Genomic DNA, 22111 nt, shown 5'->3' with positions numbered 1-22111 from the left:
GTAGTTTCATTATCATAATTCTTAGTGTCCATATGGTCATCTCCATGGTTCCCAAATCTGTCTGAACTGCTCTGTATGGTTGTTAGCATAACTGAGGCCATCTTGGGTCTGTACAGTTCCTTCTGTCCTTCTTCTCACCCTACCTATGGCTGTTCTGTGTAATAAATCTCTTCTCTGTCATCAGTGAGTTTTAGGTCCAGGTGGCCTCTATGCTTTGTTAGCCTCCAAACGACGAAGACCTTTGCTGATGTACTCTTGGCTCCTGCAAAAACTAGTTACGCATTCATAAATCTTGACTTAGGAATGCACTTCCTGTTTCCAAGCATGTATCCCTAAACCCTAGGTTAACTATAAAATTGTCCCAATGGCCTCTTGAAGGTTCAAAGTGCAGCTGCAAATGCTTCTGGATCTCTGTCCACTTGATTCTACCCTGTAAGTTACCTTATAATAAACTTATCCGTTGATTATATGGAGCTGCCTGCCTTGTTTTCCATTCTCAAGATACCTTTTCAGTTTGGAGGGCACTTTTTGTTTCCTCTAATTTCCAACACCCTCCTTTGGAAAAATCCATTGTGCAAACATATTTAAAAGTCCCAGGCTTGCTATAGTCAGACTGGTTCTGACTTTTACCATAGGAAATCTACTTTAAAATCTTTCAGTGGCTCCCTGTTGTGCTTCAGACAAAGACCCATGAGATCCTGCATGGGGCCCTGTGTCCCTCTTCCAGATTCATCTCCCACCATACTCCCCTTTGCTCTGGGATCTTCAACACATTTGCCTTCTCTCAGTCTCATTCTTGCCAGGCTCCCTCTTGCCATGGGGCCTTTGCAGCTGCTATTTCCCACATCAGAAGTGCTCTTCCTTCTCTTGGTTGCCTAAACTCATCTAGGCATCTTTCCATTTCCAGCTCAAATGTTACTTCCTCAGGAAGCCCTCCCTGACTTCTCATAGGAGGGAAAACCCAACTTAATAATTCCTGGAGTCCCTGTGAATCTCTCTTTTGTGTTGCCTTTTTGTTTGCTTACATGACTACTTGATTAGTGGCAGGATTTAGTTCCCCACAGATTGTTAATCTGAGGGCTTTAGTTCCTCCCTGGCTATTGCCTGGAGGCCACCCTCAATTCTTGCCACACTGGCCTCTCCACTGGGCAACTCACAACACAGCAGGTGGCTTCATAAGTGATCAGAAGAGGTTGAGCAAGATGGAAATCACCATCTTTTATAACCTGATCTCTAAAATGACAAATATTTTAGAGTACACTTTTGCTGTATTCCCTTTGTTAGAAATGAGTTACTAGCTCCTGCCTCGCCTCAAGGGAAGCCATTTTTTAAAAATGATGTTTATTCTTTAAATTTTTTATTTATTTATTTTAATTTTCTTGTGGCTGTGCTGGGTCGGCCTTCGCTAGTTGCGGTGTTGTGGTGAGTGGCAGCTACTCTCTAGTTGGGGTGTGTGGGCTTCTCATCGCAGTCGCTTCCCTTGTGGTGGTTTCTCCTGTGGTGGAGAACGGGCTTTAGAGCACATGGGCTCAGTAGGTGTGGCCCGTGGGCTTGCAGTTTGCCCCGTGGCATGTGGAATCTTCCCAGACCAGGGACTGAGCCCACGTTCGCTGCGTTGGTATGTGGGCTCCCAGCCAGTGGACCTGCAGGAAAGTCCAAGGGAAGTCATTTTTGAAGACGCCTACCAAAATGCCCAATTAGAACTTTTTCTTTCTCATTTGGGGCAACCAGTGAAGAGAGATTCTCTATTCTCTAGAAGAGATAGAACCCGGCAGCAGACTTGCAAACATCTTCCTGACATAATGCAAGCCATGAAGATCAAAGACTTCCTGCCCTTTTCCATCGTATAATTTCTACAAGTTATCTCAGGAATGGAACAGCCTAAGCTTTTCTGTATGTCTCCTGGTGACAATTCCAGATACGCACGTGAAGGAGGAACTGTCACGTGGCAAAAGCCAAGAGGCCTCCTTGGGTTCTTCTTCATGCCAGAAAGGCAGTAGAGCTTGATGGAAAGAGTGTGGTTTTCCCCATGAGCTTGACTTCAAGATCAGCTATATACTAGTGTGTGTCCTTAAGCACTGTTGATTCCATGTATTGTTTATGATGCAAGTTATTTCAGTTCCCTTTGCCTCACTTTCCTCATTCATAAAATGCTCCTCTCCCGGTCCATCTGCCCTCATTGAGTCTGTCTGCCAACTTTTCTCCAGCCCCACTGTTATCACTTTAGTCCACATCAATGTCACCTTTTCACCCTGCAACAGCCTCTAAAGGGTCCCCTGTTTCCACTCCTGCTCCCTACAACCTGCTGCTGCTGCTAAGTCACTTCAGTCGTGTCCGGCTCTTCGCGACCCCATGGACTGCAGCCCACCAGGCTCCTCCATCCATGGGATTTTCCAGGCAAGAGTACTGGAGTGGGATGCCATTGCCTTCTCCCTATAACCTGCTGCTACTGCTGCTACTAAGTCGCTTCAGTCATGTCCGACTCTGTGCAACCCCATAGACGGCAGCCCACCAGACTCCCCCATCCCTGGGATTCTCCAGGCAAGAACACTGGAGTGGGTTGCCATTTCCTTCTGCAATGCATGAAAGTGAAAAGTGAAAGTGAAGTCTCTCAGTCGTGTCCGGCTCTTCGCGACCCCATGGACTGCAGCCCACCAGGCTCCTCCATCCTTGGAATTTTCCAGGCAAGAGTACTGGAGTGGGGTGCCATTGCCTTCTCCCTATAACCTGCTGCTGCTGCTAAGTCGCTTCAGTCGTGTCTGACTCTGTGCAACCCCATAGACGGCAGCCCACCAGACTCCCCCATCCCTGGGATTCTCCAGGCAAGAACACTGGAGTGGGTTGCCATTTCCTTCTGCAATTCCTGAAAGTGAAAAGTGAAAGTGAAGTCGATTAGTCGTGTCTGACTCTTTGAGACCCCATGGACTGCAGCCCACCAGGCTCCTCCATCCATGAGATTTTCCAGGCAAGAGTACTGGAGTGGGGTGCTATCGCCTTCTCCGTATAACCTGTTAGAACTGCCCAGTTATTTCTGTGTCAGTTGGAATAAAGTCTCATCCTGACCTCGGCCTCCCAAGGATTTAAATGATCTGGGTTTGCCAACACCTACCCTGGACTCTGGGCTTCCCAGGTGGTGCTGGTGGTGAACAACCCGCCTGCCAATGAAGGAGACATAAGAGCCTTGACTTCGATCCCTGGATCGAGAAGATGCCTTGGAGGAGGGCATGGCAGCCCACTCCAGTATTCTTGCCTGGACAATCCCCATGGACAGAGGAGCCTGGCTGGCTACAGTTCATAGGTGAAGAGTTGGACAGAGACTGAAGCGACTTAGCATGCATGCATGCACCTTAGACACTATCTCCCCCTGTGCTCCAGAAACTCTGGCTTCATTTGTTTTTATGCTGCACAAGCTCCTCCCTGCAGGGCCTTTGCCTTTGGTCTCCCTTCTGTCTGGAAGCCGAGATCTTAGCTCAAAAAATCCCCTTCCCACCCCCAGCTAAAGCAGCCACCTGTGGCTGTCTAACCCAGCACCCTAGCTTAATTCTCTGCCTGGCCTTCATCACTAGATGGTATTTCTCTGGTTCTTTTGGCTATTTATCTTTCTGCTTCCCACACCAGAAAGTAAACTCCACAGGAATAGAACGAACTGTCTTTCTGGTTCTCCCAGCCCATCCTCAAGACATAGGAGAGTGCCTGAAGGCAGATGGGAGGTGTCCAAACCTAAGTGTTCAATGAATGGAACATGAATCCGTGAAAGCCTGAGCGGCTGAAGTGGGTGTGTGTCAGTGCGGATGTACACACGCTCGCTGGAGAGGCCAAACTAGCGTGGATCGCAGTGATTCTGACTCCTTTCCTCTAGGAGGACAAATTGTGGGCTCCCCACCCGCAACCGGGTGACGGTGGGTGGGGTCCCAGCCGGGCCGGGCGAGACTGGCGACGTCCCGAGCACACCGCCGTCCCGCCCCCTGAGCACAGGGGCCCTAAGCTGGCCGACGTGGCGGCGGCGCTGCAGGCGGACAGGCGGGGAGGGAGGGACGGAGGCGGGCCGGAAAGTTTGTCCGGCTGCGGCTGCCGAGACAGGGACTCGGCGGGGGCGATGCACACCCAGTCCCCCGGCGCTCCCCGCTCGCCTCGGGAGCCCTGGTCACCATGGGTAAGTCGCGATCGGCGCTGCGGGTAGAGGGGTGCTTCGGACCGGGAAGCCCCGCGACCCCATCCTTGCGCGCGCGCACCCTCTGCACGCCGCTGCCGCTCCCAGACCAGATACCGCCCACTCGGGTGGCCGCCGGGACAGCAGGCCTTGGCTGGGGGCTGGGAAGGGACTTGGGCCCACTTCCTTCCACGCTCCTTTCTGCCCAGAAAAAAGTGACCTGAGAGGGCTCCTTAACTTGATACCAGGAGTTTTTTCTGGGGCCCTACCCTCTCCTGACCGCTTGAAGCCTTGCAGCGTCCCACGAGTGAAATTGCTCCTATTCTGCAGACGAAGAAGAGGCTCCGAAAGGAGCAAACTCATTGATGGATTCGCTGAGCACTTCTCTCCAGGCACTGTTCTAGGCTTGGGATGCTGCTCTACACAAAACAGACAAAAACCTCTGCTGTCAGATGCCTAATAGACGGGAGATAGAGGAAAGTGGGGGCGGGGTGTGGGGGGCGGGGGAAGATTAGGAAACTTATTTGTTGCTCCGGGGGACTAAGGTTTGTGTTTTTCTCTCTGGATTCAGAAGCCTCAAAAGGTCAATCATTGATCCACCTGGCAGACATTGGTTTGGGGGTTGGGGATTCAGTGGACCTGTATGTAGATTTGGGGGATCAGAAAGACAGGTGGTGGGGGGTTTCCAGCCCTCATTCTCCCATTTCCCAGGTGCATCCTGATCTAGGACAGGGTAGTTAACTTCTCTGACCTTAGTTTCCGCATCTCCAAAACAGTCACCAGGAAACACCCCATCACAGGGAAGCCATGTGAATGACATGAGAATATGAACTTAAATACTCCATATACCACTTGCACATGGTAAATGGTCCGTTAACGTGAGATTTCTTTTTTTTTTTTAATCACACCCAACATCGGAACTCTGGAATCAGATTACTCAAGTTCAGAATCTGCTCTGTGACTTGATAAACTCTCACCCTAGGCAAATGTCCTTACTTCTCTGTGCCTCAGTTGCTTCAGCTGTAAAATGGGAACGGCACCAGTGTCTGTGACACAGGGTTAATGCAGGAATTAAGGCAGCTGCTACAGGTATGGCTTCTGGAAAAGGAAGTGAGCTGACTGATAGTATCAACAACAGTCTCACTTATATCACCTGTCGTTGGGACACTTGGAAGCCAGCCGTCTGGGTGAAGATATTTGCATGGGTCAGCTTCACCCCTGGCTTTTCCCTGGAGTTGCAAGGGAAGCCACGGCAGATCTCTGGCTGGGGAGGGATCCAGTTCCTTGTGCCTCTGGCTGAGAGGCTGCTCTAGAGTCATTCACCGAAGGTGCCCTGCGACTTGCGGCTGGTGACATGTGCAGCCATGAGCTGGGTTTTTCCTCTCCACCTGCCCCTTGATTCTCTCCCCTGGGAAGCTCTGCTTTCAAGAACTGAGGGACTTCATCCAGCGTGAGCCAGTTTCACATACTGTATTTAGACAGACAGTCCATAGAAAGGGAGTCGTTTAGTCGCTCAGTCCTGACCGACTCTTTTACGACCCCATGGACTGTAGCCCACCAGGCTTCTCTGTCCATGGGATTTCCCAGGCAAGAATAATGGAGTGGGTTGCCATTTCCTCCCCCAGGGGATCTTCCTGACCCAGGGATCGAACCCAGGTCTCTTGTATCTCCTCCATTGCAGGCAGATTGTTTACCTGCTGAACCATCTACTACCTAAACTCAGGCTGGGCTGTCATAATTTGGAGGCCAGGATTTACTCCACTTCCTGTCCATGGCCACTTCCAGACCCTGAATCCACCAAGACACTCAAGAGCCCAAATCCTTTCTGTCTGGATCCCCTATGTCCTGAATTCACGCATTCATTCAATCATGTGTTTACTCAGCCAGTATTTACTGAGTGTCCACTGTATGCCAGGAACTGTCCCCAGCATCAGGAGACAACTGAGAACTCACAAAGAATTCATGTCCCTTTAGGGCTGATATTCTGGTTGTTGAGCCCCCCCAAACATGTAAAATGTATAGTTATTTCATATGATGACAAGTACCATGGAGGAAAACAAGCAGCAAAGTGGGATATGAAGCGCTGGATGCCATGGGAGCTTGCAGTTTTAAGTAGAGCACCAGGGAAGGCCTCATGAAAAGGTGATACTTGAGCAGGACCAGAGGGAAGCAGGGGTGGGGTCGCTGAAATGGAGGGAAAGGCTTTCCCAGCAGAGGTGAGACCTGGTAAAAAGCTTTGACTTGAGACGGGCATGGAGTGAGGAGGAACCGCAAGGAGGCTGGTGCAGCAGGAGCTCAGCGAGAGGAGGCAGGTCCTATAGGGCCTTGAAGGTCACTGTCAGGACTTTGGCTTTTTTCACAGAGAAAGAGGAGCCTTGGAGGGCTCTGGGCAGAATAATGTGGCCTGACTTGTGCTATCATAGGATCTCTCTGGCTGCTCTAGAGTATTAAATTAAGTTCAAATGTATCTGACACAGTCCTTGGAATGGGATGTGGAGATACTGCTGCGGATCCTGACTCAATCTTTCATTCACTCAGTAGAAGCTTTAATTGGCCCATCTTAGGTTTCAGGGTGGGGCTGGGGCCTAGAGACACGGAGACAGTAAGTCTCTGTTCTCATCATGTCCTGTTTAATAAGGAAAACACATCAATTTCACGATTACTTAAGCAAATGCAGAAGATAGCAGAATTGGCTGGAAGAGAAAAATATGACTTGGAAAGTTGAGGAAGATGTACAGGAATTAGAGTCTCTGTCAAACTAGCTTGACCAGGAAAAAAAAAAAAAAGTACTTATTTATTGGTCCGGGAAAAATCTACGGCTTCAGGCATGGGTGGATCTAGGAGCTCAGGCAGTGTAGTCAGGATTCCCTGCTGGGGAAAGATGACCCTCAGCTGCTCCAGGCAGGTAAACTACCAGCTCAGAACCCCTTAGCAACCACCCTGGGCTGGACTGTCTCTCACTGGCTCAGGGTCAGCCACGTGGCATTCACCACTGCCCAAGGCCGGAGAACCTGCTAGGTAGTCAGATCTGGGTCACAGACACAACGTCTGGAGCTAGGTGATGGGGGCTGGAGGTGGGGAGGTCAAGTCCACCCAGATCCAGAGACTTGAGAGATGAAGACAGGAGAGGTGAAGGCAGCTCCCCACAGAGCACAGGGGACTGAGGCCAAATCACAATGTGTATTACCAGAGCCCCTCAGGGAGGTGAACTGGGACTGAGGAAGATGAGTGAGCATTTGGGGAACAGAGGTCGGGAAGAGAGGGACCAGGTCGTGTAGAGGGCAGAGCAGCATGAAACTCTATGATGTGTGCTGGAAACAAGTGTTTGCAGGGTGTGTCGGAGGGGTGGGGGTAGGGGTGGAGAGGAGAGGCGGCCAAGGAGGTAGGCTGGGGCCACCAGCTCGTGCAGGGACTGGGAGGTCATGCTAATGAGTTAGGACTTAATAGAGCAGGTGGTGGGAGCCTTGGAAAGCTTAAATACGTGGGTTTGGGAGTCAGATGGGACAGCGTTTGAGTCCTGATCCTGTTGCTTCCCAGCTGTGAGAACACTTTGTTTCTCACAGAACACTTAGAATCTGAGCCTTAGTTTCCCCATCTGTCAAGTGGGGGTAATGAGAGCAGTACCACCTAGAGTTGTCACCAAGGTGACTTGAGAGAAGGCACCTGGAGTCTTTGCAGAGAGGAGACACCCTGTCAGTGACACTTGTTATTATTACTGTTTGATCTTCCTTTACCGTTGCTGTTCTGCTCTTACCACTGAGGCCCGAGTCTGTCCTTCAGCATTTTCCGGTGGAACCTGTGGACGGTTAGCTTTGGCCCTGGGTCCTTTGGCTGGGTGCCCATTCACCTCCAGAAGAACCCAGGACATGGCAGAAAAGTTCTGTGTTTGCATGGGATTGCCTCACATTGCCTCACTGCCTGGACGAACCTTCCCTTCTGGCAGTGAACTCTAGAAACTGAGGGAGGTGGAGCAGAAGGGGGTGACAAGGGGCAGGACCTGGGTCCCCAGGGTGTTGGTTGATGGTCATGAAGAGGAAGGACTAGGCCAGCCAGGGAATGGTAGGGGTTTGTTTCCTGGGGGGCAGAGGTGATGCAGAGAAAAATGAGCTGGGTAGGGGGAGGTGATTCCTTCACCTATGAAAGTCCTCTCCCTGCCCCTGCACAAAAATTGCCTAACATAGATGGGGTGAGGCAGAAGTGAGAAAACAGTGAAATCTTATTCTGCCAAGGTTTTATACTGGAGTACCTAAGGGTACAGACTGTGGAACCAGACTGCCAGGCTTTGAATCTCAACAAGCTACTTACCATTAATACTCTTCATCTTAGGCAAGTCATTTCGTGTCTCTGATAATCGGTTTGTATGTGTGTGCTCAGCTGCTCAGCGATGTCCTACTCTTTGTGACCCCGTGGACTTTAGCCCGCCAGGCTCTTCCGTCCATGGGGATTCTCCAGGCAAGAATACTGGAGTGGGCTGCCATTCACTGCTCCAGGGGACCTTCCCAATCAAACCCAGGTCTCTTGCATCTCCTGCATTGGCAGGCGGATTCTTTACCATTAGCACCACCTGAGGAGCATGGCGATCAGTTTACTCCTTCATAAACAATACAAAAGCCCACCTCATAAAGTTGTGGTGAGAATTAAATGAGCTAGTCCACGAAAAGGGCTCAAAGCAGTGCCTGGTCCAGAGCAAATACTCCATAAATCTGACTACAATGTTACGAATGTTCTTGTCAGGTCCAGGGTAGGGGGTGGGTGAGGCAGATATGTCTGGATTACTCTAGATGCTTCCAGAAATATTTGTTTAAATATGTGAATTAAAAATTAAGAGCAACCTGTTTAGCTACTCTGCCAGTACAGTAGTTGCTGGCCACATGTGGCTATTTTTACACTTAATTAAAATTAAATAAAATTAAAACCGCAGTTCCTCAGTTACACTGGCCACATTTTAAGAGTTTGATTAAAAAAAAAAAAAGTGCCTAGAGTCCACTGAAAGTGAAATCTGTCAGTGTCCTCCTGATCTGGCCCCTGCCTACCTCTCCTACCTCATCACCCATTACTCTCACTTACTGATCTCCAGCCACTCCGGCCTCCTTGCTCAATAGGCCATGATTAAAAGCCTGAACTCTCTAGTCACATCAACTTTGCCACTTGCTGTGTGAGCATGAAAAAGTTTCTTCACCTCTCTGTGCCTTGGAGGATGATGCTAATAATAGTAGATTTTAAGGTTGTTGTAAGAATTAAATGAGTAAATACATGTAAAGCCCTTAAAACAGAGCCTGGTACTTAGTACCATAGGAGTATTAGCTATTAATAGTTATTTTTCAAATATGCCCCAAACTGTCCAGCTTCAGAGCCTTTGTTTCTGCTATTCCCTTGTCTAGAATGTTCTTCTCCCATACTTGACATGACTTCCACCCTCACTTCATTCAGATCTCTGCTCCAGTTTTCCCTCTTCAGAGATGCCTTAGCTGTCTGGCTACCCTATTTAAAACAGAACCCCTCCATTGCTCTCAACCCCCTTTCAGCTCAGCCCAATCGCTCAGTTGTGTCCGACTCCTTGCGACCCCATGGTCTGCAGCATGCCAGGCTTCCCTGTTCATCACCAACTCCTGGAACTTGCTCAAACTCATGTCCATCGTGTTGGTGATGCCATCCAACCGTCTCTTCCTCTGTTGTCCCCTTCTCCCCCTGCCTTCAGTCTTTCCCGGCATTACCTGCTCTTTTTTTTTTTTTAATGACATCTATCACCTATTCATTTATTATCTGCCTTTTTCTACTAGAATGTCAGGTCCTTGAAAACACCACTGTATTGCCAGCCCCAAGAACACAGCCTAGTGTGCTGTAGATGCCAGATAATTTTTTGAATGATTGGATGGATGAATGAATGGATGGGTGTGTGTGTGTGTATCTGGGTAAACAGTGAATAGAATACAATGACGGGTGGAAGAATATATTTTTGGATAGATGGATCAATAAATGGATGGATGTTTGGGTGAATTAAGGGGTAGATGAGTGGACCAATGAATGGAAGAATATGTGGTGGATGAAGCAGGTGGGTGGACGGAGGAGTGGATGATGAAGGGATGGGTAAATTGATCAATAACTGGATGAACAGATGGAGTGGATGGATGAGGGAAGGAGTGGATGGATGAGGGAAGGAGTGGATGGGTGAGGGAAGGAGTGGATGAATGAGGGAAGGAGTGGATGGATGAGGGAAGGAGTGGGTGGGTGAGGGAAAGAGTGGGTGGGTGAGAGAAGGAGTGGATGGATGAGGGAAGGAGTGGGTGGATGGGTAGATGGATGGAAGGAAGGATGGAGGGAGAGATGAATGAAGAAAGAAGTGGATGAAGGGATGGATGAAGGATAAAGGAAGAAGTGGATGCATGCCTGTGTGCATGTGTGGGTATATGGATAGACAGATGAATAAATGAATAGATGGATATATAGAGGGACACACAAATAGATGAGTGAGTAGATGGAGAGATGGAGGGCTGGACAGATGGAAAGGGACAGACGGATGGACGATTGGATGGTCTGGCATGGACACATTCTGCACCCACCCCATCACTTTTGTTTTTCAGGCCGACCTTCACTCCTCCTGCCCCTGTGTGCCTTGGTGTCCTTGCTGGGTGGCCTGACCTTTGGCTATGAACTGGCAGTCATATCGGGTGCCCTGCTGCCGCTGCAGCTTGATTTTGGGCTGAGCTGCTCACAGCAGGAGCTTCTGGTGGGCAGCCTGCTCCTGGGGGCTCTCCTTGCCTCCCTGGTAGGGGGCTGCCTCATCGACCGCTATGGCCGGAAGCAAGCCATCCTCGGGAGCAACTTGGTGCTGTTGGCAGGCAGCCTGAGCCTGGGCCTGGCCGGCTCCCTGGCCTGGCTGCTCCTGGGCCGCTCGGTGGCTGGTTTTGCCATCTCCCTCTCCTCCATGGCCTGCTGCATCCACGTGTCCGAGCTGGCGGGCCCACGGCAGCGGGGAGTGTTGGTGGCCCTCTACGAGGCAGGCATCACCGTGGGTGTCCTGCTCTCCTACGCGCTCAACTATGCACTGGCCGGCGCCCCCAGGGGATGGAGGCACATGTTTGGCTGGGCCGCTGCGCCCGCTCTTCTGCAGTCTCTCAGCCTCCTCTTCCTCCCTGCTGGTACAGTCAGGGCTGCAGCCCTCAAGGACCTCATCCCGCTGCAGGGAGGCGAGGCCACAAAGCTGGACCCGGGGAGGCCGAGATACGCCTTTGTGGACCTCTTCAGGGCCCGGGACAACATGCGGGTCCGGACCGTCGTGGGGCTGGGGCTGGTGCTTTTCCAGCAGCTGACCGGGCAGCCCAACGTGCTCGCCTACGCCTCCACCATCTTCCAGTCGGTCGGCTTCCAGGGAGGCTCCTCCGCTGTGCTGGCCTCCGTGGGGCTCGGTGCGGTAAAGGTGGCGGCTACCCTGATGGCCATGGGGCTGGTGGACCGAGCTGGCCGCAGGGCGCTGCTGCTCGCTGGCTGTGCCCTCATGGCCCTGTCGGTCAGTGGCCTCGGCCTCGTCAGCTTTGCTGTGCCCCTGCACTCAGGCCCAGCTTGCCTGGCTGTGCCCAATGCCACCAGGCTGTCAGGGTTCCCTGGAGACTCCGGCCTGCCCAGGGGCTTGGCTCCACCGCTGCCGCCCACGACTGACCAGAGCCCCAGGCAGCCAGTCTTATCAACCTCTGAGAAGACCAGGCCTCCTCCCGGAGCCGAGGACCCTACAGCCCTAAGCCTCACTCCCCCTGCACGCCTTTCTCCCACCCCCGAGCACGCCCTGCTGCACTGGACCGCGCTGGTCTGCATGATGGTCTTTGTGAGCGCCTTCTCCATCGGCTTTGGACCCGGTAAGTGGGAGTCTTCTGCAGGTAACTTGGAAGCCTTCTACCTAGCCGAAAGCCTGGGGACTGAAACTGTCAGGGTCTCAGAAGGACCAGAGGTGGCTTGACCGTGAGAACAATGAGCTCAGACTCCAGGGCTCCTTGCTTCTTTGAAGCTACTTCTTCCAAGAGCAGGAGCCTAATTTGTGTCTGTCATGTTTTCTTCCTTATAAAGACCCAAAATCTTTTAAGCTTCATAAAGTCAGAATGTGCCCCTGGATGGCTCACTCAGAAGGGTTGGCTGGAAAGGAATTTAATAAATAGGGTGACCAACCATCCCAGTTTGCCTAGGACACTGAAAGTCTGGGGTCCCAGGAAACCCGTTGGTTTCCTGGGCAAACCCAGGTCGCTGGTCCTTCTAAAGGGAATCTTATGGCCACAGGGGTGAAACAGCAGGGAGAAATGGGTGTCAGGGGCCTGACCCTGCACTGAGTCCCATTGTTGGGGGACTGCCTCCTGGACTGTGGGTGCCAGGCCCTGGGTCCCAGCTACTAGGCATCCTGTCTGCCCTCCTGTTCTAGTGACCTGGCTTGTCCTCAGTGAGATTTACCCCGTGGAGATCCGAGGGAGGGCCTTTGCCTTCTGCAACAGCTTCAACTGGGCGGCCAACCTCTTCATCAGCCTCTCCTTCCTCGACCTCATCGGTGAGTCCTCTAACCTAATTCCCTGGCCCAAGACCCAGAAACAACTGCCTCCAAACAGAGCCCAGGCTTCCATATCGTCTGGGTATAAGTGACAGAAAATCCCATGCAAACCAGTTTATGAGCAAAAGGTAATGTTTTTGTCTTAAGTCATGAAAAGAGGAGGGTAGTAGCTGTCTTTAACCATGACTGATCCAGAAGCTTCAACAAAACTGTGGGCCCGCTTTCATACTCTCTTGGCTCTGCCTTCCGTGCTGTGAGCTTCATTCTGGGGCAGACCCACTGCATGGCTGCAAAGATGACCACAAGCAGGGCTCTTCATCTTGGCAGCCTCCTGGGAAGGAGACCCTGTTTTTTCCAATGGCTCTCACTCATGTCCTGGGACTGACTCTCATTGGCCCAGCAAGATCACATGCCCATCACTGAACTGTCACTGGAAAGCTGCAATATTCTGATGCCCAGGCCTTGGGTCACATACCCAGTCTAAACAAGGTGGGGTGTTAGACACCCCACTGCATGGACTGAGAGTTGGGGGAAGGTTCCCTGAAGGAAAACTGAGGTGCTAGTGAAAGAATGAGAGGGGTTGAGAGACAAAGACAACAGAAGATATGACCTGCGAAATTTCTACTTCATTCCAGGCCCCGTTAGTTGGCAGCAGGCGGGTCAGGGGGCGGGGAGTGGAGGAACTGGCTTTATTGACAACCTGGGAGTTGAGGCTGAAGGGGGGATAGAGTGGAAGTGTCCAGTTCTCCTCGGTCCAGGAAGCCATCCCTGACTGGTGGCGGGGGATGAGTTTGTTCTCAAACCCGGAGTTTGTTCTCCGGGTAGGGTGTACAGAGATTGGGAGCCCTGAGTGTGGGTCTTTGCTCTCTGCCCCGATCAAGGCAAGTCCATTCTCCCCCAGTAACTAAAAGTTTCCACTCTACGCCAGAGGAGTTTGCATTTTTTTCCTATTTGCAGCAGCAGAACAATTCTCCAAATAAAATTTTGTGCAGAAGCTCCACAGAAGTGCCTGACAACATCCAGAACTTTCAGACACACTGTAAAATCCTCCAGGCCAGAGAAGAGGGGAAGGTCCCCTCCCCGACCCACCCCTACCCCTAGGGAGAACGTGTCTGAGACCAGCAGGAGCCACAACCTTTCCTTTCCATTCTAAACTTTTCAGCTTAAACTGGCTCGTGCCCGCCTGCCAGCAGGAAGCTCTGCTCAGATCTGGTTTGAGTGACATCTCTTCCTACCTGGCATTCAGACCCAGTCTGAGTGCTGGTGGGGTGGGGTGGGAATTATATGGGCCCAGAACACCAGGGAGGGGTGTCCAAGATGCAGAGGATACTTGTGACCCAAGGCCAGGGGTCATCGGGGCCCAGGTGATGGGTGGCTGGGTGGGGGGGCTCCACCCCCAAGGCACAGTTCTGAGAGTTTAGTTTTTTTCCCACTTCTTGCAGCCAAGGGTTTCCCCTTCAAAAGAGGAGCCCTTGGGGGCTGTGGGAAATACTGGTGGAAGAACCCATCCACCATGCCTGTCCCCTACACCCAGTCTTTGGGAATTCAAATTTCTCACTGGTGCCTCAGTTTTCAAGCATTCCTTTTATGTGGAATGAATGAGAGATAAGAGAGGAAGGAAGGGAGAGGAGGAAGGAAGCAAGGGGAGGAAGGGCTTCTTAGAATTGTTTCATATTCTATCATCCCCATCTCACAGATTGGGAAATACATCCTTCCCAAGTCTAGCCAGGTAATCAGAAAACTAGAACTCAGTCCTCCCAGCCCAACACTCTCTCTCTGCTGGTATAAGCATTAAGTGGAGGTCAAGCTTCTCAGGTGACTCAGAGGTAAAGAACCCACCTGCTGACACAGGAAACACAGGTTCAGTACCAGATGTTTTGTGGATTTGGGTCCTGGGCCTTTGCCTGCCTCTGGGACAACCAGTCCCACTCCTGCTTTATGGTACTTTTATCTGACAGTGTATTGGTCATTCTGCAGATCTACCATCTGGAGAATCTGTTCAAGGTGAACTGATTTTCAGTGTTTCACCTGGAACACTGGTCAACCAGTTGGCCCAGGCTAAGCTCTGCCCACATTCCACCCTGTTGTCCCAGGTGCCATTGGCTTGTCCTGGACCTTCCTGCTCTACGGGCTGACTGCTGTCTTCGGCCTGGGCTTCATCTATTTATTTGTCCCAGAAACAAAAGGCCAGTCGTTGGCAGACATAGACCAGCAATTCCAGAAGAAATGGTAAGGTGGTCAGGGCTGGCCAAGGAGGAAGAGTGACTTCAGACCGTGAGCACTTTGCTTCGGGATTTAGTCCTTACACTTGGCCTTTGCAGAAGAGTGTTTTTCTTCTCTTCCTGTTGTTCTTACTGCCTGGACACAATGACTTTTATCCTATCTTTGTATACGAGCTCTTCTCCTTGAGTGGGATGGGGAAAATGGGACTGGAGGGCGGTGATGTGGGAGAGGCTGGTTGGGCGTGATGTCACTTCCCAGCAGGAGGGACAGGAGCTAGTCTTTGTGTTTAGGAGGGTCACCCCAGCTGTGATGGGGGTATCTGGCTGTAGAGGGCACAGGTGGACCCAGGAAGACCAGGGGGAACAGCTGGGCCGTTCAAAGGAAAGATACATTAAGGCAGAAAGCAGGAAGGCTCAGGTAGGAGTGGGGAGGAGAAGGGATGGGGACCCCAAGCATGGCCCACTCCCATCACCCCCAGGGAAGGCCGCCAGGCCCTGCTGACCTCCGACCCCACCTGCTCTCTGCGCTCCAGGTTCCCCCTGAGCTTTGGCCACAGGCAGAGCTCAGCTGGCGTCCAGTACAGTCGTATCGAGGTCTCTGCAGCCTCCTGAGGGGGTCCATCTGGAAGGTGCTGGAACCGTGGCTCTAGTCTTCAGCTTCCTGCTTGCCTGGGCCCCAGAACACAAGGGCTAGATGGCCCTTCAAGACTTGCCCCTGCTCCAGAAGAGGTCTGTTTTGCTGGGGGAAGAGGGATGAAAGTCTGAGAGCTGCAGTCTTCATTTTGAGTCTCAGGCTCAGAGGGTTCCTGAGGCTCTGCCTTCCTGCCTCAGTTTCCCCACTGACTCCGCACATCTCTGCAGTAATGACATGATGAGAGCATCTCACGGTGACTCTGCTGCTCTGTGGGCTTTCTCAAAGAATCTCAAAGGTACCACCTTGGCAGGAAGTCACTCCTGGAATCACCCCTAAATCCAGCAAAGTATACCGTATTATCTGCTCTCTTTCTCCATCTGGCTGGGACTTTTGTGGGGGAACACCTGCTTTTTGGTACTCAGATCTCATTTTGTCAACCCCTCCAATTCCCTTGCCCAGAACACTTGTCATTCACCAGAGACTCAGATGGTTGGTAGGAGGCTTGAGATCTAGCCCTGACTGTAGGTGTTCTTGCTGTCTGACTGTGGGCCTCAGCTTCCCTTGTATGTACAATGGGGGATCTGAACCAGGTGGTTCTTAAGATATCTTCAGAAGCCAATGAGTCAGAATTTTAAATGCTGGCAATACCACAGATAATCAGCATGGGCCCTGCTTTCAAGTTGCTAGTCATCCCTTTGGGGGAGATAAGTTTTAATTAGGGGAAAGGTGAAGAATTCCAGAGTTGTGTGCCCTAAAATCCAAGGGCCATCACAATGCGGGTCATGCGCTCCAAGAGCAGTTTCCAGGATGGCACAGGAGGACTTTGCAGAAAGGAGACAGGTCTGAAAGCTAACAAACACGGTTGTAGGTGTGGCCTCCACCTCTCGGCAGCTACTGATCTTGAATAAGTAACGACTCCCTCAAGCCTCAGTTTCCACCTCTGTAGAATGGAGTTGACTTTCCCCCTAAGGGTGTATTTAATCTCTGTCTCCCATCAGGAGTGTCTTCAACTAGTCCCATTCAGCTGGTCAGGGTGAATGGGATTTCTCTTTACCCTCAATACCTAGGTCCCTACCTTTGGGACATTGTAAAGGGTCACTCCCCACTGCCCCAGGCCACAAGGGTCGAGTCAAATGGGACAGAGCAAATAGCTCCACCCCACAGGACTCTGGCCCTTCCCGAGTCCTCCTCTCCTCCCATTTCTAGATACTTCCTTTAGAGCACTGGAGCTGGCTTATGCTGGCTTGTGAAAGCTGATTGTTAAATTTTCAGACTCTTGCAAGCTCATTATTAAACACAGTTGCTAAAAAATTAAATTATTTAAATTTATACTTAAATAAATCATCTTAAAAACCAAGGTAATTATACTCTAAGCTCATCACTTCCTCATTTTACTGCATTTTGCTTTTGTCTGTGCTCTTAAGGTGATTTACAGCTATTGTATCACAAGAGGAGCATGGGGGAGGGGCACTGCCCACCCCTTGCCGATTCTGCATTCAGTGATGTCATGCTGATCACTTGAAACGTCTGCAGGGAGTGTCTTTGCATCAGAGAGACTGAGGAACATGACAGATCAGGGCTTGATGTATTGTTTTGTTGATTTTCCAGTCTCAACAATGTGATTGATAAAATGTTAATAATGTAAATTAAACTTAACACTTTGTCGTGTCTGTAGTCGATACATTGTGAATGGCACAAAAAAATGGAGGGATTATTATCCAGTTCAGCCAACAGGTGACTCATGTCACCAGTGAAGGAGTCTGAACACACACCTTCCTTGTTTTCCTTCCATCTTACTCGTTCACATGAGCAAACATTTCACCTGGAATTCGTGTCACAGCTGCACACATGCTTCGGCGGTGTGAACACCTTCCTTACCGAGCCGTGTTGCTGCCACGCATTTCTTCATGGTCTGATTTTGTGAAATCATGGCTAAATTGCAGTGACAGTTGGTTTTGGAATCCAGAGTTTGACAGGAAAATCAGTGAAAACATTTCTGAGAGAATTAGCTAGCTGGAGTTTACAACAAAGAGTATTTACAATGAAGTGTTTATTATTATTTGTAAATTTGTCAGGTTTGTGCAACAGTACATCCTTTATCCCAGTAAAATTTACATACACACATTGTTTTTTTCCCCTAAAGAGCAACTATTACCAGTCCACTAGCAGCATTTACCCGGCCACCATTGCTTACAGCCGTTGTTTTGACTCCTTCAGACCTAATTTTCTCTGCAGGAGCCCCCAACCTTCTGAGTTCTCCTTTCCTCTCAGCCTAAGGGGATACTTTTCCAGTCTTAGGGTGGGTTCTCCTCTGTTTTGATCAGGGTCATAAACTCATAGATCAGGCAGGGGATGTATTTGCATGTACAAAGGCCCTGAGGTCAGACTGAGATTCCGTCTTGGAGGAATGCGAAGGAGGAGTGAGTGAAGGGTAGAGTGATGGCAGAAGATGAGGAAGAGGTCAGCAGGGGTTAGATCATGAAGGAACTTCCAGAAAACAAGTTTCCGACTTTCTTCTAAGTGTTCTGAGGAGCCACTGGAGAACTTTGACAATGGTATGGCATGATCAGACTTAATGGTATAAAATACCCTTTGTGGGTGATGTTGGTGAATACAAAAAAAAAAGAATGTCAGTTACAGAAATAGAAACCACAAAAATACTATGGAAGTAATCCAGTTCCACTGGATTTGATTCTTTTGCAATACTGTCAACAACTGATGGCTTTGAGCTTAAGGCCTCCTCTGTGTTGAAAAGGGGGGCTTAGCAAGTGAGAGAGGTGTTCATGACATAGTAGCACCATCCTAAGACTGTGTCTGGATTGAAAGAACAGTGGTGTGATTCAGCACATTTACATGTTTGTGAACCACCGAAAACCATTTCCAATGCCATGGGCACTAATGCTTCCCAGTCTTTGGTTGGTGTAGCGCTAGAGTGAAATGATCAAGGAAAGCTTAAGCACCAAGAAAGAGACAGGGTCTCTCAGTTACTCCCTAATCAGACCCTGCTGGAGAGGAGCATTGGCAGTGTCAGCCTGGAACCATGGAGACAAGAGCAAGGTCCCCACAGCAAGTGACCTTCAAGGAGGACTGGAGGGATGAGGGGATGGGTCCTCCAGCAGAGGAGAAGGCTGTGTACATCCACCCTCTATCTCCCTGATGCTTTGAGGGGCTGCTCATTCATGGGACAAGAAGTGAAACCCATCACAGCCCGTGCCTGAGGTCATGGGTCATGAGACTTGGGAGGGGAATCTCCACTCCTCCTTTGTGGATAAGGAAACCAAGGCTTACAAGGAAGACGACTGATCCTCTCCAGCTCTAGCGTCCTCTTGGATGACACCTCAGCGTGGCCTCTCTGGGTCCCTGTACCTGCCATTCCATCAGCCTCCTGTTCCACCCCAAACCTGGTCAGCCTCAAGCCCTACTCAGTCTTAATGTTTTATATCAAACATCCCACTTCCTGGCCACCATGTGCTAACACTTCTCCTAGTGCTTGAATGCTCCCCCTGGCAATAACTCTCTGACCTCACTGACATCTCTGATCTCTAAATGCTGATCCCTGACTCCAGTGCTCTTCCAGAACCCATCAAGAGGTTCATGGGCTTCATTGTCCTTCTTGTCGAATCTAGATCTCACATCCCAGCCTTAGGATGAATCCCTGCAAACACCGTCTTATAGATTAGCCATGTTGATACTGGATTAATGCACAAACACCGTCTTATAGATTAGCCATGTTGATACTGGATTAATGCACAAACACCATCTTATAGATTAGCCATGTTGATACTGGATTAGTGTACACACCTGCTGCACGTGGGCAGAAAATGCACATGTCAGCCAGCCTGACAAGCAGGTTTCACTGGAAGCCCAGGAACTCAAAGCCTCACACTCACCCTCCAAATGCTCCGACACAGCAAAGGAAATGCTCAGTGAGTGGAAAGGGCAATGGACAGAATGGAAGAAAATACCTGCAAACTCTAAATCTGATAAGGAGTTAATCTCCAAAGTATATAAGGAACTCAACTCAATAGCAAAAAAGCACATAATCGAATTTAAAACTGGCTTCTGGACCTGAATAGACATTTTCTTCCAAACACATACAAATGGCCAACAGGTACATGGCAAAACCACTATCAAAACCACAATAAGACCACACGGGTGAGGATGAGCATAATAAAAAAGAAGAGATGACAAACGTCAGTGAGCATGTAGAGGAAAGGGAACCTGCTCCATTGGTGGGGATTGCAAACTGTTGCAGCCACGATAGAAATCAGTGTGGTAGATTCTCAGAAAGTTGAAAGGAGATCTATCGCGTGAGCACCCACTCCTAGGTACATGTTTGAAGAAACTGAAATCAGTATCCCAAAGAGTTATCTGCATACCAGGTTCACTGTAGTATTATTCACAGCAGCCAAGCTCTGGAAACTACCATGGATGTTGACTTTGGCCATGTGACTTGCTCTGGCCAATAGGATGTGGGCTGAAGCTACAAGGTATCAGTTCCCAGCCTTGACATTAAGAGGCAGTGGGTGTCTCCTCTCTCTCCTTGGGGAACTTTCTACATCTACCATAACAACAGGGTACCCCAGCCCATCTAGTCTGGGCCCCAGAAGGAGAAATCTGGTACAGTCCTGAAGCTGACCTGTAGCCTGCGGTGGGGCTGTGCCAGCCAACTCACAAGTCTGAAAGTAAGTGCTAACTTGTGATTATGGAATTGATTATCACACAGCAAATAGTGACTAATACAGAATCCACCCAGATAGTAAGTGCTTTTAACCTCACCCACAGGGTATACAATTGTCATGACTGAAAGCCCTAAAATAAAAAAATAATAATGACGGCAATAATAATAGTAATACACTCTTTGCTTGCACAAATACAAAATATTGAAACATCAAGAAAAATAAAACCCACCCAAGCCCTACTACTAAAACATAATCACTAATGTGTGTCCAGGCGTGGTCACGTCAGTCGTGTCTGACTCTCTGCGACCCTACGGACTGTAGCCTGCCAGGCTCCTCTGTCCATGGGGATTCTCCAGGCAAGGATACTGGAGTGGGTTGCCATGCCCTCTTTCAGGGGATCTGCCCACCCAGGGATTGAACCTGTGCCTCTTATGTCTCTTGCATTGGCAGTTGGGTTCTTTACCACTAGCGCCACCTAGGAAGCCCCAAATCACTAACACCTTGGTGTACATCCATCTAACCTCTTATCTCTGATGACAGATGAAGCAATTTAGGAAGAGAGATAAACGGCAACTTCATCCTTCGAATTGTTCAGATTAAGACCTTGGAGGCATCCTTGACTCCTCTTTTTCTCTGTCACATCCAGTCTGTCAGTGCCTCCTGACAGAATCCCATCTTTCTGATCACCTCCTCCATCACCATCGCCACCTCACCCCCACCTCTCACCAGGAAGATTGCAATAGTGCAACACCGGCCTTCTTCCTTCTGTTCCTGCCTTCTCGTCTGTCCTCCACGCAGTGGCCAGAAGGAACCTTTCTAAACCTGTCAGTCCATGCCACCCTTCTGATCCGATCGCCCCACGATTCCTCCTCTTACTCAGCAGAGCACTGACCACCACCTCCCAGGCCCTCCGTGCGGTACCCACCCTTTCCTCTCAGACCTCATCTTTTTTCCATCGCTTCCAACTCATCTGACCAACCCCGCCTTCCATTCTTGGCTCCTCTGTGCCCTGTGGTAGGAACGTGCACACAACAGATACCTGGACTGCTCAACTCCTAGCTTCCTTCCATTTGTTATTCCAAAGCTGCCTTCTCCGGAAGGCCTTCGCTGGCTACCACAGCTAAAATTGCACACTCGCATGTGCAAATGCACACGCACACCACACGTGTGTACACACAGCTAAACTTGCACACTCACACGGACACGCACACACTGACACTTCACATTCTCCCTTCCCTACATCCTCGCTTCTCCTTGGCCCTTTCCAGTCTCCAACAGACTGTAGCTCATTTATTTGTTCGTTTATTATCCATATCCCCTGTGAGAATATATGTGCCACAAAGGCAGGGTATTTTGACTGCTTACCTCTGTACTTCGTGTCTAGAACAACTCATAAGTGGACACTCAGTATTTATCACATGAATGAATGAAGGAATGAATGAATGAATGAGCGATGGATAAGTGAGTGTAAAGTGCCTAGAGTGTGGCAGATACAGAATAAAGGGTATTTGTTAGTACCAGAGACTTAAAGAAAAATGCTTTCTTCCTCTTATATCATAGGTGTTATAAAAAGTTGATATAAATTTTTTAATGGAGTATAAATATTTAAAGTCATAAAGGTCACACTGGTAGAATAATAATATAAGCAATAATATCACTAATAAAAACAAGGGAGTAAAAGGAAAGAAAGCAGCAGTGGAAGGAATGCAGATGACCAAAATTCCTCATCTCTCTCATCACCAGACATTGTCTAGGACTGATAATTTAAGAAAAGCACTCTGTGTTTCTTTTTTTAAAGAAGAGGTCTCAGTGCTCTAAAAACAGGTCCTAAAGTGTATTCTATTTGGCCCAACCATTGCTTTTAACTTTTTTGAGTCAGTACCAGCTTTTGAAATT

General features: G+C 49.8%; 1 protein-coding gene across 1 annotated transcript; it reads left to right on the top strand.

The window, feature by feature from the left end:
* The first annotated feature begins 3997 nt into the window (after window positions 1-3997).
* Window positions 3998-17207, top strand: SLC2A10 (solute carrier family 2 member 10). The gene is made up of 5 exons (XM_027558368.1): window positions 3998-4153; window positions 10732-12000; window positions 12555-12677; window positions 14771-14906; window positions 15433-17207. Exons 1-5 carry the CDS (start codon window positions 4150-4152, stop codon window positions 15509-15511), a joined length of 1611 nt encoding a protein of 536 aa, XP_027414169.1. The 5' UTR covers window positions 3998-4149; the 3' UTR covers window positions 15512-17207.
* Window positions 17208-22111: the final 4904 nt, after the last annotated feature.

The sequence above is a fragment of the Bos indicus x Bos taurus genome, chromosome 13 (assembly GCF_003369695.1).
Source record: "Bos indicus x Bos taurus breed Angus x Brahman F1 hybrid chromosome 13, Bos_hybrid_MaternalHap_v2.0, whole genome shotgun sequence".
In the NCBI taxonomy this organism is placed as follows: domain Eukaryota; kingdom Metazoa; phylum Chordata; class Mammalia; order Artiodactyla; family Bovidae; genus Bos; species Bos indicus x Bos taurus.
Note: the sequence above shows the minus strand (reverse complement) of the source record. Positions and strands in the feature narration are given on the sequence as shown.